The 14,164-nt window shown below is 38.2% G+C and overlaps 1 protein-coding gene across 4 annotated transcripts in view; it reads right to left on the bottom strand.

Annotated features, from left to right (window-relative positions):
• The window catches only part of stxbp5l (syntaxin binding protein 5L), a 175,868-nt gene that overhangs the window by 38,203 nt on the left and 123,501 nt on the right, over positions 1 to 14,164 (bottom strand). For all 4 annotated transcript variants that reach the window (XM_050048039.1, XM_050048040.1, XM_050048041.1 and 1 more), the window contains exons 8-17: positions 11,460 to 11,583; positions 7,615 to 7,690; positions 7,029 to 7,183; positions 5,846 to 5,918; positions 4,930 to 5,077; positions 3,778 to 3,845; positions 3,216 to 3,256; positions 1,801 to 2,015; positions 1,353 to 1,528; positions 564 to 689 (exon numbers count right to left, since the gene is read on the bottom strand). In XM_050048039.1, the coding sequence (XP_049903996.1) occupies positions 564 to 689; positions 1,353 to 1,528; positions 1,801 to 2,015; positions 3,216 to 3,256; positions 3,778 to 3,845; positions 4,930 to 5,077; positions 5,846 to 5,918; positions 7,029 to 7,183; positions 7,615 to 7,690; positions 11,460 to 11,583 (1,202 nt within the window). The remainder of the gene's footprint in view (positions 1 to 563; positions 690 to 1,352; positions 1,529 to 1,800; positions 2,016 to 3,215; positions 3,257 to 3,777; positions 3,846 to 4,929; positions 5,078 to 5,845; positions 5,919 to 7,028; positions 7,184 to 7,614; positions 7,691 to 11,459; positions 11,584 to 14,164) is intronic.

The following is a 14,164-nucleotide window of genomic DNA, read 5'->3' as shown; positions in this document are numbered from 1 at the left end:
CGCGGGAGAGAGAAAGGCAGGCGAGCAGTGACACACATCCTGCGACTAGAGTTGCTTTACCTGCGACAGCTGTTTTATTTTTATTCTCCCCTTCCTCAATGCAGTTCCATCATGTAGCGTAACAAAAATAGGATTTATTATGAATTGTTAAGGGCATCTGTCAGTTAAATTATTTTTGGAAATACCAAATTTTCTATTTTAGAAAACAGCATTTTAGAACAGTGGTAGCTAATAGTCTGGAAACATAAATATTTTTCCATACTTTATTTTTCATTTTCCATAGTTTTTAATACCTGGAAATTGATTAAATTTATTTCCATACTTTTCCATACTTGCGTAGGAACCCTGACAACTAGAGAAGTGCTAGATTAGTACAAGTCCGTTTACTAAAAAACATGTTTTGTGAGGTCACAGTGACCTTGACCTTTGACACCAAATTATAATCGGTTCATATTTGAGTTTTAGTTGACATTTGTGACAAATTTTAAGAAATTTCCTCAAGGCATTCTTGAGATATCACGTTTGTGAGAATGACATGGACTGTCATGCATCTGGAGACTTACAGGCCGTAGGCAGAATTAATGTCCAGGCTGGTGATCTGTTGTGGAGGTTCTCCATCTACCCACAGCAGCTGAATGACCAGCTCTGCCTGGTAGCCAGGAGGGACCCGAACCATCCGGTCCTTCACCCTGAAACAGCCACACAAAAAAGAGTTTAGAGTACTGCAGTTAGATGCATAATCTGTTACAAATGTGCATGTACAATCATATTTTTTAAACATTCTAAAACAGTATATGGTACTGAGCATGGCAAAAGTACAAGTCAAACATGGTGGTGTCTCTAGTGTCTTTAGAATGCAAAATGACAGATCCCACCAGTGTTAATGGCTTTAACAGGCGAATCACAGTACTTACTTTGAATCAAGTCAAAAAAGACATGATGGCAGCACAAAGGGCAACCTGTTATTACATACCCTCATCTCCTAACACATCTAGGACACTATAGTACAAACACTAAGCTGTTGTCAGTTTAGATGTACAGAAAAATAAAACAAAAATCAACAGCGCAGCATTCATGCCCAGTGTTTGCTTAACTGTAAGCTGGATCTTATCATTTATTATGACTACTGAATCATTTCTTGACAGAGTTTGCTTCATTGTTCTCCTGTTCCAAGTTCAATTGTGAGGCTGTTTGACACAAATAATTCCTCTAATTCGAAGACAGAGGGTCTTTATCACCAGCTACTTGTTACATCAATATGCCAATAACTGTGCTGCACTGCAAAACCAAATGGTTTGTCAAAACATATATTTGTTGTGATATGTTGCAGACATAGTATGAGGAGATCTTACTTAAGGCAGGGGCTGCTGTCTTTGCTACCCTCAGATGTCCCACTGCCGGGGCTTGCTGGGTGTTGGTGGTGGGGTTGGGGTGAATGGGAGCCAGACTCTGAGAAGCAGGGATTGTTTTCATTCTCGGAGGGAGAGATGACATCTTCTGTCTCACACTGTAGGCGCACCTCTAGTGACTGAGGATGACACATACAAAAATATAGATTAATCTACCTACCGTAATTAAACCTACCATGATGGCCAACTTGTTACTATAAGTATATAGTACCACAGTGAATTACATCTACTGATTTAGGTTCTTGACAATGCTGGATATGCATAAGCAGAATCTAAATTAGATCTATAGCTTGGTTCAAAACATATTACAGTCACTTAAGATTTCAGAGCAGGAGTATGTTAGAACTACAGTGGACCTTACTTATACTCCTTTGACTTTCATCACACTCACCACTATCTGAGTGTTGGCGTCATATTTGCTGAAGCGATACAGGATGATGTGGGCTGAAATGCCAACCACACAGAAGATGCGACTCTGGGGGCACCAGCTGACCATTTGAACAGCAAAGGGGTCTTCCTCCACCAACTCGGCTGCCCTGCCCTCACCTGCCTTTGGCTTCTCAAACGCTTTAGAGGTCTTCATCTTGTATAACATCTGTAGTGTGACTGGTTATAGAGAAATGGTTCATTTTGGTGAGAATATTGTGAATTCAAAATATACTGTAATGGCAACATAAACTGAGGAAAGTGAACAAGGAACATTGCTAGGGGTTGAAGCACTAATATGTTGCCCAGTGCAATTGGATTGAATTTGAACAAGTGTAGTGCTGAATGACAGTGGGCTTCTGTGGTACAGGTGGCTAAGCTTTACCAGGCTATGACTAAAGAGATGGAAACAAAAACTAATTCACTATCTGTTTTGGCCTTTACATGAGATTTTTTAATAATAAAAATAAGATATAATAACAGCAGCCTAGTTCTTTGACATACCCACTATCTGCCTTTCATTTCAGTTTTGTAGAGGTTTTGAGGCCTTGCTATTCTCCATCATCCAGGCAACAATATATTTAAAATACTTATTTCATACCTTTTATATCTCTAGTCTCCATTTGCTGGGCCATTTTCACCATGCACAACTACAATAAGTGCAGCTGTATGAAAGGCATTGTTAAGTTATGTAACTGAGAAGAAAGTGACCACAACCCTTCTGATTTTACTTTAGACAAAACTATGGTGAGCCTTTGTCAACGAAAACAGCTAAGGTGCTTGGAAGCATGCACTCTCATGGTTTGCGCACAGTTCACTTTGAGAATTTGTTGATGAAATGAGGCTGAACTTGAGTCATTTACTGCAAAATATAAATGTAAAGTAACAGAAACAAATAAGGAATACAGAAGAAAGCAAAGAAGATATGAGGAAAACAAATTACAAAGCTTTATGTGTGCTGCATAGAACAAGAGCATTACCTCTTGTGTTTTTTTTTTTTGGTTTTTTTTTTTTGACAGGATGGAAAAAGTTGGTATCACTAAGCAATCAGCACAAAGAAAGAAATTTAAGCCTCGGCAGATTTGAAGCAATGCAAGCAAATGTCATCCACAGGCTACAGCTGTCAACAAAAGTCACTTCAAATAATTTGAAGAAAATCATGGATTTACATGCTGGATTTTTAGAGCGTCGACATCTGTGAATGTGACCTGGCCCATGTGTTTGTATTATTTACTCTAAACAATGGTACTATTAATTTCATGGAATTCATGATAAAATATCACTTATTCTAATAAGCTGTGTAACAAAAGCCTGAGTTGAACAAAAGGTATCACTTCAGTACAACTCACAAAGACAGAAAAGCTTATCGAGTGGACTTACTTGCAGATGCATCCCAGAACTTAATTGATCCATCAGCATGTCTGCACAGAGAGAGAGAGAGAATAGTTCTTTTATCTATTAGGCAAAATTAGTGAGTTAATTACTCTGAGAATGGATCAGGAAATTAAGGGAAAATGCAGGGCATTTAACCTTGCTCCTTGCTTTACCACCACAAATCCCAACTGTAATAAACAATACGGCCTCCTCAGATCTTGAAAATTGGGCAGGGACTGTTACTGATTTTAAATGTTACACTGTGCAAGATTTGAGTGATGTCTGAAAGCAGATGAGACCCAGTGCACAAACAGTTTAACATCCCTGTCAAGCCCTTACAATGCAGTATGCCCCTATTCTGGGCTGTACTGGATAATAAATTACTATAGGCACAAAATATAAATCACAGTCATCCTGTCATGATGTGAGTTAGGGCATGAATATGCAGTAGATTCTCTTTTAATTGTGATTGCTATTACTGTACCTTTTTCTCCTAACATCTTGGGTTAATGGACGCACAAGCTCTTTCAGTACCATCTAAATATTGTTGTTTATATCTCTGACTTACCCTGTGATGATGATCTCTGGGTAGGTGTGGGAGCCTAACGTCCATGTTCCTCCACTGACTGGCCACTCCTAGCATGGTTACAGACACAGTGTAGATTATTTTGAAAACCCATCACATTATCTATTGCTTTTCACTCACTGGGGATTTAATTATATTCCAAAAAACTTGAATTAACACCCTGTGGTAGTATGCTTTCACGCAGCAGTCAAGTTTGTCTTACAGTTTAAATCCATGTCTGTGAAAACAGGGATGCTTCACATACATCTCCCCCCTGGCAACAGAAGATCTATACAATCAACACAGTTTCAAGATCATAAGTTTATTCAAGATTATTATTTTACATTAGTACCACCAATTCAATATTTGAAGAAATTCCCTCGAGGTGTTCTTGAAATATCGCATTCATAACAATGAGACAGACAAGGACATCATGACCTTGACCTTTGACCTATGTCCACCGAAATCTATTGTGTTGTCATTTGTCCAAATGAACATTTGTGCCAAATTTGAAGAAATTCCATCAAAGCATTCTGAGATGAATGAAACTGATGCAAGGCCACACTGACCTTAACCACCAAAATTGAATCAGCTCATCACTGAGGGATGAGGGGATGTTTGTGCCAAATTTGGAGAAATTCCCTTGCGTGCTTGAGATATTGCATTCACAATAATGGGACAGACGGGCGGACAGATGGACAGGAGACGGCTACAGCTATTGTCGGAGCAGAGGCATAACAGATTTCATTACAAAGCACAGAACAATCATGTTGGATTTTTGCTTCAGTTTCCAACAACACATGCTCCCAGCCTCAAATACAAAACTGCACTGATTGAAATCACTCTTATGTTAATGGTAACCCACAATTTGCTTCAAGCTCATCGCAGCAATTATTCTATAATGCTAATTTTTGTTTTCATAATTTCTAAAGATTATTCACATTACAGTAACCTTGACAGACCAAAGCAGTGGTGTCCCATTACACAAGCACCTTTATCATTTTTTTTTTACAGCATCTTTTGAGAGCAGTTTTTATATCTAAGGTTGTAGCAGATATGTGAAATTAATTACCAAACAAGACTAATACTAGCAAAAGAAAAAAAGGGCAAATACAAAAAGTAGGGTATTCCTTCCTCACATTTTCCCTTTCCTACCTTTTGACTGTAGCCAGTCTTCTTATGTTTAGCTCCTATAGAGTAGAGGATGGGGATAATGTCAGGTGGACAGTCTGCAAAATAGGCTGTGCAGGTAACTGGAGACTCATGGATGTCCATGGGGTAAGGATTCTCAAAGACAGGGAAGCTGTAAAATACAGGCACATGATATGGTTTAATACAATGAACGTCGCCATCACAAAATGGGCACAGAGTGAATATGAATATGAGTGTGAGGATACATTCTGTGTATGAGCTCTCAAGTCTACACTCTCTCGGTGCAGGCCGCTGACTTATTTATCATGGACAGTTCAAACACAAATTAGCAGCTAATCAATCAAACTGACAGTGTGGACAAAAACAATCTGGACAAGTTAAAACTACATTACAGCTTATCAGGAGATATTTATATCTAACAGCTTTAATTAGGTAACCTAATTAACTAGGCAACCTAATTTAAACCCTCACACTGTGGGCCTAATTTATAGTGCATTGCAAGTATTCCAATGTATTCCCTGGCCTTAGGTGTTAATCTGCCACACATGCATCACATCAGCACCTTTCACCTTCACTTTCCTTCCTTCCCATAGCGATAACAAGTTAATTTAACTGGAGTGGTAGCATTTTCACCCCGAGAGCAAAGTGACATGTCTTTATTCAAAGGACAACATCTGTCCTCTATTTCTCCCTGAAGTATAAATACACGAGTGACGCTGGTTAAATCTTTAACACTTTCATTTTGCTATTGACTGTGACAGGATTTGGCTTACGGATGAATGGTATAAGTAGTGTTTTTCCCCTGACGTGGTGTCAGGTGATATTATCTAATGTCAAAAGTTGACATGTGATGATGGAGCTCTCTCAGTCAAACACTGCTTAGCTGCTGGAGGTGTGTTTCTATATGTGAAACACATACTTGCTCTGTGTCAGATCCACCACGATTAAGTCCTTCTCCAAAAGCACCACCACTGCGTAAGGCTCCTGGACCTCTGTAAGATACAAAGCCAAACTGAAGAGGATAATGCTTAATCCATACTTACATCAGTTACAACCACACACATAAATAGACTTTTTAAAGTGTTCCTGGGATAATATTTCAATTATCTACAGCCCGTCTTATGGCATCCAAGTACAATCTCAGAATAGGGATCAAGGGTGCACACATTCTAGCAAAAAAATAATAATAATAATTTGGCGCAAGACAAAAAAAAAAAACAACAACTCTACTGCAGGAAACACTGTAAGGCTCCAAATAAATGAATACATTTCTCTTTGCTTGGCAACATTTTAATCTAAAAGATCAGTTTGAAACATTGTCTTGCAAACAGAAATAAACCATTTAATCAAAGCCTAATAAATGGTCCAAATAAATTATTTCTCTTTGTGTTCTACAATTGTAGATCAAAATGTTTCCATAGAACGTTACTGGCCTTGCAAACAGAAATTTAGAATTTATTTGGAGCCTAACAGTGTGCATACCTACTTTGTACCCTGTACCTCAGAAACATTTCCTGGCCAAAAATAACTCAGGAAATGTAACCAGCCTTTTTACATTTGAGAGTTTTGTACTATTGATTAAATTCCAGTCACAGATACAGTCACCGAATAGTTCAGATTGTTGAGCAACACTCCCTATTGTTTTTAAGACATTTAAAAAAATCCTAAAACCTGAAACCTGCTGCACATCAAAACCAAAAAACATCTGAAAATAAACTATTTCCTGAGCAGTTTACACAATGTTTTTAAGAAGAGTGGAAGAGTCTTCGACAATTTTCAGCCGAAAACTCTCAAGAAATCTTTCTGTGTGACTTTAAAACCATAAAAACTACTGACAATCCAGACAGTATGTAACACTGTAAGACGGGTGGAGTCTTTGACAACAGCGTGAGTTTGACTTGTGTGTAATTTTTTAAGGAAAATGTTGGATTTGTGTCCTGGGTGTAATCACAATATTACTAGATGGCTAGATATTGTTATGGCAGCTGAAAACTCACAAATGACATCTCAAAACCTGGACAAAAAAAGGGAAATCTTTCTCCATGGCATGAATCCAGACAACATGTAACACTGGTTTTGTCATCGTCCTTGTATGTACTCACCGTTGTTGTAAGGAGTCTCGCAGAGCGCCATGAACTCTACAATAGGATAGTCCATCTCCAGCACAGTGATGGCCTTGCCGTGCATGATTGTTAACGTTGGCCGCCGCCCTGCCTTGTCATATGAAAGACCTCCAGAGAAGATAACAAAAGGCTCGCTGTTGGGAAGGGATAACAGGAACGAATTAATAAATCAAACAATTAAATCATTCATAAGACATGTATGTGGCTGACAATCTATTCATAAGCCATTTACTCTCAGCCACTTACCAAAAAAAAAAAAGTGCTTTTAAACTGTATAATTTATCAAAATTAAAATGTGTTTTTTCACTTACCCCTCCCCATGATCACATTTTAAAATCCTACAATTACAAAATAATGTTTTTGCCAAAAACTTGCTTTTTGCTTCTATTGGTGGGTTTTGATTATCACCAAGCAGGGTGTCAACCTTCATGTTAATTTACTACATGCTGAAATAACCACAGGATAAATCTCCCTGTGATTGTTTTCAAATCATTATGTAGTGTAATCAGGAAACTTAATGAAATCAGACAATCTGGACCTGAATATCTGTTTAAAAGGTGCACACCTGCTCCTCGAGGTCTTGTATTCCACTTTGAGTATGGGTTTACAGGACTCCTTTCTTCCATCCTTTTGTATCTTTCCTGAAAAGAGGAAATGGAAAAAGAATGGGTGACATTTTAAGACAATACTGCATTTACTGTAAACATCTCGTCTTGGTTCCACCAAAACTGATGCACACTTTTTGGCATGTAAGCAGTTCGAACAGGTAGCTTTGTGTGTACCATGAGACTATTGTCAGCTCTTTATATGTGTGACAATTCAATTAACTGAATCATCAGTGCACTGTAGTAGTCTACATGTTATTTCAAATAGCCCCAAGAGTAGACAATGCAAAGAGAAGAGCACTGCCAGATTAAGAAAACAGAAACCACAGCATTTCATATGATAAACCAACAAAAGAGAACCTTTGTTGATTTTAGTTTTATTAATCTTTTTCCCCATTTCATGATTTTATTTAGCATTCGTACCTCCATAGCTGTTTTATTCAGTGGGCGAATGTGACACTTTAAGCTCTGAACCTTTTCCTCCAGAGCTGGAGTTATCACATCAGTAGTAATACACACTATGTCTCTTTGTAAAACTGACCATGGCATGGTTCCGGCACAAGAATTGTACTTGGGCATAAAAAAAGTGTTTTTGTTCATACTTTCTACTTCACTCTGTGTACTGTGTTTCCAATTTTTCTTTTCAGGGAGCAGCAGACCAAAATCCGAGTTAGCACATTACAGAGAGTTATTTTTTTCTTCTGCTTCACATAATAAAATGATTATGCCTTTGATATAAAGAGGAAGTCTCTCAGCTGGAAGGCAGTGGGACCTTGGGTTTTACATCATGGGCATAGTGCTCTGAACAAAAGCTTTTCTGAAAAAATAAAGGAAGCAGAGATTTCTAAACTGTGAGACTTACAAAATGGAATACAGCAAGATCACATAAAACACAAATGAACAAGTAGAAAAACATGTCTTTAATAATTCTACTGGCATGTGTCTGTGCTGCATCTATCATCTACGTATGTACTGCAATGACAGCTTCAGCTTTTTTAAATTTATTTTTAGTATTTTTCACTAAAAGCCATATCTAAAAAGACATTTGGCTGCATGATAGATGAAACAAAAGTTGACGAAAATGGTCAGGGTGGATGTTTGGTGTACAAAGCACAGGATGCTGAGACCAGATACCAGGGTTTCTGTTCTGCATCCCACAGGATTTTAGGTGAAGGCTGCTAAAACACTTAGTTGACAGCGGGGAAAGATCACGGCTTTTGGTTAAATATTGAAAAAGTCAACATTTTTTGTGATTTAAGTCAGCTTTGTAGACACAATAATCAGGCGTTATTTGCCAGGAACAGATATCATAGTGGAAGAAAAATTATATACATCAAGAGTGAACATTTTGTTGGCATATTAAGAATAAATATTTCCAGTTACGAAGGAAAGGTTTTGTCACTATGTAATACAATCTGGGCAGGATTGCATTTCCTATATATACTCGAAGTACATGGGATTTCAGGTGGTTTTAAGTTGTTTACACATCGCTTCTCATGCACAAATTCTATCAGGCAGCCAAAGCTCTGGGTAACGGTGACTTATCATCACTGATAAGGCTCAAAGGCAAAGGATTACATACTGAAATGTCAAAGCAGGAAAGGACAAAGAGAAGGGAACCAGAAGAGCAGAAAAATAAGAGTATAAAGCCAACCCTTTTGGTAATGCTTTGATATTGGTCAAACTCATGGCTGTATACAGACACATAACATGTGTCTGGGTAACTTGCATTTACTGTTACATTTATGTTCACGACATGACCTGTACAGATGACGCATATGAAAGAAAAGTCACATGAAACCTAAAATCATCATCTTCCTTCAGTTTTCAGAGGAAAATCATAATGACTAAATGTAATGTGATGTAATGTAAACTAATCTCCCAAAAAGATCAACATCGGCTTCCTTTTCTGCTCTCTCCATCCTCCATGTCATTCCACCTTGTAGCCATCGCTCTCCTCCTTCTACCCTTCAGGTTATACAGCAGTTCACATTATTTGTGCAAGCACTAGCTTAAACAACTGTTTGTTCATTTGTCTCCCAAGGACACAAGTAAACCTATACCTTGACTGCTGTGTTTCGATACTGACTTGAAGTGCAAAAAGCATATGCAATACTTCCCACACTGCGCATTGGATAGACATGGATCCCAGAGTATACAGTATGTCCAGTTGTTCCCATGCTATTTGCCATAATAAGGGCATTGTTACATACCAGATATTAAATTACTATCTAGTAAAGGCATTTTTAAAGGCATGTTTAAGTCACAGCATAGATAGAGTTGCATATACTGACTTGGCTGTACTCCTACGATGCTCTCTGCTACAGCAGCAGGGCACAGAATATAAAATGCGCCCTTTTCATAATGTTTTCCGGTTTCATTTGGATTGAATGGCACACCAGACCTATCTCTGGTTAGGCTATTATTCCCCCAAAATGGCAGAAAGCATGGACACATCAAATGAAAACTATTGTGCTGGTTCATTAAATATATTAAAAATAATACTGCTGCTGATTTATTGTCATGATAAAAACAAAAATGTTAATAATCCAAAAAGTGACAAACAAGGCTGGATTATTGCTAATGACTTTTCTGTGCAATGGTACTATATTACCAGTGTTAGTGGTAATACAATTATATCATGCTGTCAGTGTAGGGGGGCAGCAGGCCTCCTAACACAACGATACAGAGTGAATGTGAGCACTGAGGCATTAAAATAGGATGGTAAATTACCACAGATTTAATGGGTGTGTGTGGTGATATGGTGATTGGTTTACAGAACCAGAATCAGTTCATTTATTAAACCTCTTTTGGATCAGAATAAGTGCATTTATTTACTACTAGAAAAGAAGGAGACTGCTTCATTGCCAGGAGATGACATGTTTACTTTTTACTCTCATTCTTTTATTCATTTTCAACTCCCTCTGCCCTCTTCCTTCCCATTCCCTTTCACTCTCACTTTGTCTAAGCCTGAATATCTGACAAAAATATCTGGCACATAAACAATCTGGTGGCATTTAACCAAATCTTCAGGCCTGTTGCCCTGCCCCTATTATTCATTGCTCATGTCCTTCCCTCTTGCCTTCCTGTTTTGTGATTTTGCCTGAGATCACAGCCCACAGCACGAGACTATTCATCACCAGAGATCTGACAAGGTCGGAATGCCCTGCCAGTGCACAAAGCACGCCAGAGTAGGAGAGACACAGACTGAAGACTAGGAGGAGTACAGACAATTACATGTGGTGTGGAAATCATTCAACAAAACCAGTGTTGAAGTATTCTCACCTGACAGACAAATAATCTAAAGTGGCGATGGCAAACATCACACATCACACATCACAAGGACTATCATTTTCAGATTTGCTTCGACATGCATTTTAAATGTGCAGGCACATGGCAATGAACTTGATTTGAATAAGACAGAGTAGATGGCTACATGGTTACCTTCACACACACACACACAAATAAAATACTTTCTTTAAAGTTTAAAGGTCTAACTAATAATTAACTAATATTTTTTATTGTCGCATAAAACACAAACATTTGCAATTTGCAAACATTTACAATACAACACTGAAATAAAAATGCAGCTTCTCTGTCTACATGCCCTGTATCTGCTTGAAACTGAACCCATGAACAACCTGTGTGAATCATGAATTAATTCTACCATGAACACACCAAATCAGAGTATATATAGTATATTTATCGCTGTACACTGTTTTTGAGTAGCTATCAGCCCAAAGACCTGTTTTTCCCAGCATGTTAAGTCATTTGGAACAAAGTATACTGTGGGTGTGCGTCTCACCATGAGGGAAGGTGACTTGGAATGGCCTGGTGGTGTTTCTGAGGTTCCACATCGACAGGCTGCCATCTGAGTGACTGCACATGAACTGCTTCCCCTCATGATGCCAGCTGACTGAATGGATGGCCTGTACCAATGAGACAGAGGGAATGGATTTTTACAAACATATCACATACACAGTATGTTAAATATTTAAGACTAGTTTCAAAAGAATAATCTTCCAAATCTGTCTTTATTTCATTTGTTTCTTTGCAGTTATGTTACAATTATGACAAACGAAATCCAGATGGAGGGTATGAAGTTATTAATCCATATACTGCATGCATTGGAAATGGAGGAAAGTGACAACATATAAGGGCTGACTGAATGCTCACGCAGTGGGTATCGTCAGAAAATTGTAACTCATATTGGATGTGATCCATACCAAAAAAAAGAGTACGTTTTCAATGACAACAGCAACAATGGCTATAATTCAGTACTTCTACAATAACACCGGATCACACAGAAAAAATTCTGTGAGATCCGGTGTTCTTTGTCCTCTGCTGAAGAGGTGTGAGAGGGAGATGCCATGCGTTGCTGGAAGTGATACACATGAAACCGCATTAACGAATGTGGGCAGGATGTGACTCTTCACAGGAGACAGGACAGGAGATGAGTGATGGCAGCGGATGCAGAGGTTAAGTGCCATGAGGTGAAATGTCTACAGGGCAAATTGGTTTTGAGGCCATGGAGGTTAAGGAAAAAAAATATTAAATATGAGCAGCGCGTGTTTTTGAGACTGATTGTGTCTGTGTGTGTGTGTGCATGTAATGGAAATTCTCAAACTGACCTTGTATTAAAGGTCCAAAGACATACTGTATATATAGTAAATTTGACCAATTTGAGGCTATTCCATAAATCCATGGTTGTTTTAGTTTTGTTTTACACTGTGCACTCCAATTAACTTGTATATGGGAAGAGCAGGCAATATGTCCCTGACCATGGCACCTGTAAATCTGACAACGGCTAAAAAAACAACATGCTATGTAAGAGTTTTATAATCACTGTAATCACTTTTGTGACCGAGAAGTGCACTACGTGTTGCACATCATTTTATAATTATATAGTGGATGGGCAGTTAATGGCCCCCTGTCTTTAATTGAAAATATCTCCTATTCTCTCCTTCCATTACTAACTCTTTACATGGTAACAAGTACACGCCTTGTTAAATGGCCACCTAACAGTAAGAACACAAATGGTACATCTTACAACACCAAGAACACTCTCTTATGTTACGCTCCACTGCTAACTGGGTGAAATGCCAATCGACGTTGTAGTCTTCACCTGTTTGAGCTGACGGTGCTGTGCGAGCTGTCAGAGGCAGCTTGGACTGATATCACCATGCTTGGGTCCTTCAATTACTGCTTCTTGTTTGAAAAGCAGTAATTGGTTGGCAGGCAAATGAGCATAGGAATAGAGCACTCGATGGCAAAGACACCTTGTTGAAAATAAGAAAAATTGGTGCTGCTGAAGATGAAAATTTCCCTCCATTTTGTTCAGATTTGAAATATTGGCAGACAGAAAGACTCATTTCTGTCACTGAATTAGGATAAGTGATGTGAGCAAGATGAAAGATAAGACAGAGGCTGTTCAGGCCCCAGTATGCATCCATAGAAGAGCTTCGATTTCTTTTTAAAATGATCTATGCTTCTGTCATTAGTAGATCTCAGCTGAAGATATCTGCTGTACTTTTGATTTGTTAATGACTGAATGCATGAATCAGGGTGTGTTGTACATATTATTTATTGTAATAATTACACGCCCCCAAGCTACAAAGTCTAAATCCTACTCTCATAGTTTCCTGGAAACAGCAAAGAAAGACACCAAACAGCTTTTTATCTCTACAGGACACTGGTGTCATAAGAGTTATTTTTTCACATTTTCACGCACTTTAACAGGGTTCCTACACATTTGAAATTTCAAAATTCCATACTTTTCCATACCCAAATTTACATACTTCTCGGTTGTTGTTGTTTTTTTCAGAGAATATGCGACATCTGAGTAAATATATCATTGTATCATATTTCACATCATATTTAATTATTCTTAATAGCCGATTGTAGCCAAGTACCATAATGCAGTGATACAAACACAGGTATGGTGAAAAAAGGAGAGAGCCTCTGAACTTCTAGGGGGGGTCCGGGGGCATGCCCCCCCCGGAAGAAAAGTTTGACTATTTTAAAGTTAAAATACATCAGTCTGGTGCACTTCGGGAGCAAATTTAGGAGGCTAGATATATGAAGAACTTCGTGTTTCTGTAAACAATTTTGGCCACAGTTAGCTAAATATCTAAAATATGCATTAACCAAGCTAAAAAGGCCAGAGAATGTCATGAGCAAAAGTCCCCAGTTTGCTTAACAAAGTGACAGTGTTAAAAAAAAAAAAAAAAAAGCAATATAGGCTATATGTCAATAGGTCAGTACTAATATTTCATTGTTCCAAGTTTTCTATTTCCACTCTGGTTTTAAAACAGTTTCTAACAAACAGAGAGATGCTTTATAACCACACTAAACACATATCCTAATGATGATTTTAGCTGCATTTTAATGGTGTAAACTTTATTTTATCCTCAGAGTGACAGCTGACAGTGTGGATGATTTTACACTCTGCAGCTCAGAATAACTTGAGACACCTGATAACTGGAAATAAAAACTAAAGAAATAACCCAC

Source organism: Epinephelus moara, chromosome 7 (genome assembly GCF_006386435.1).
Source record: "Epinephelus moara isolate mb chromosome 7, YSFRI_EMoa_1.0, whole genome shotgun sequence".
In the NCBI taxonomy this organism is placed as follows: domain Eukaryota; kingdom Metazoa; phylum Chordata; class Actinopteri; order Perciformes; family Serranidae; genus Epinephelus; species Epinephelus moara.
This window is presented reverse-complemented; position numbering and strand designations above follow the sequence as displayed.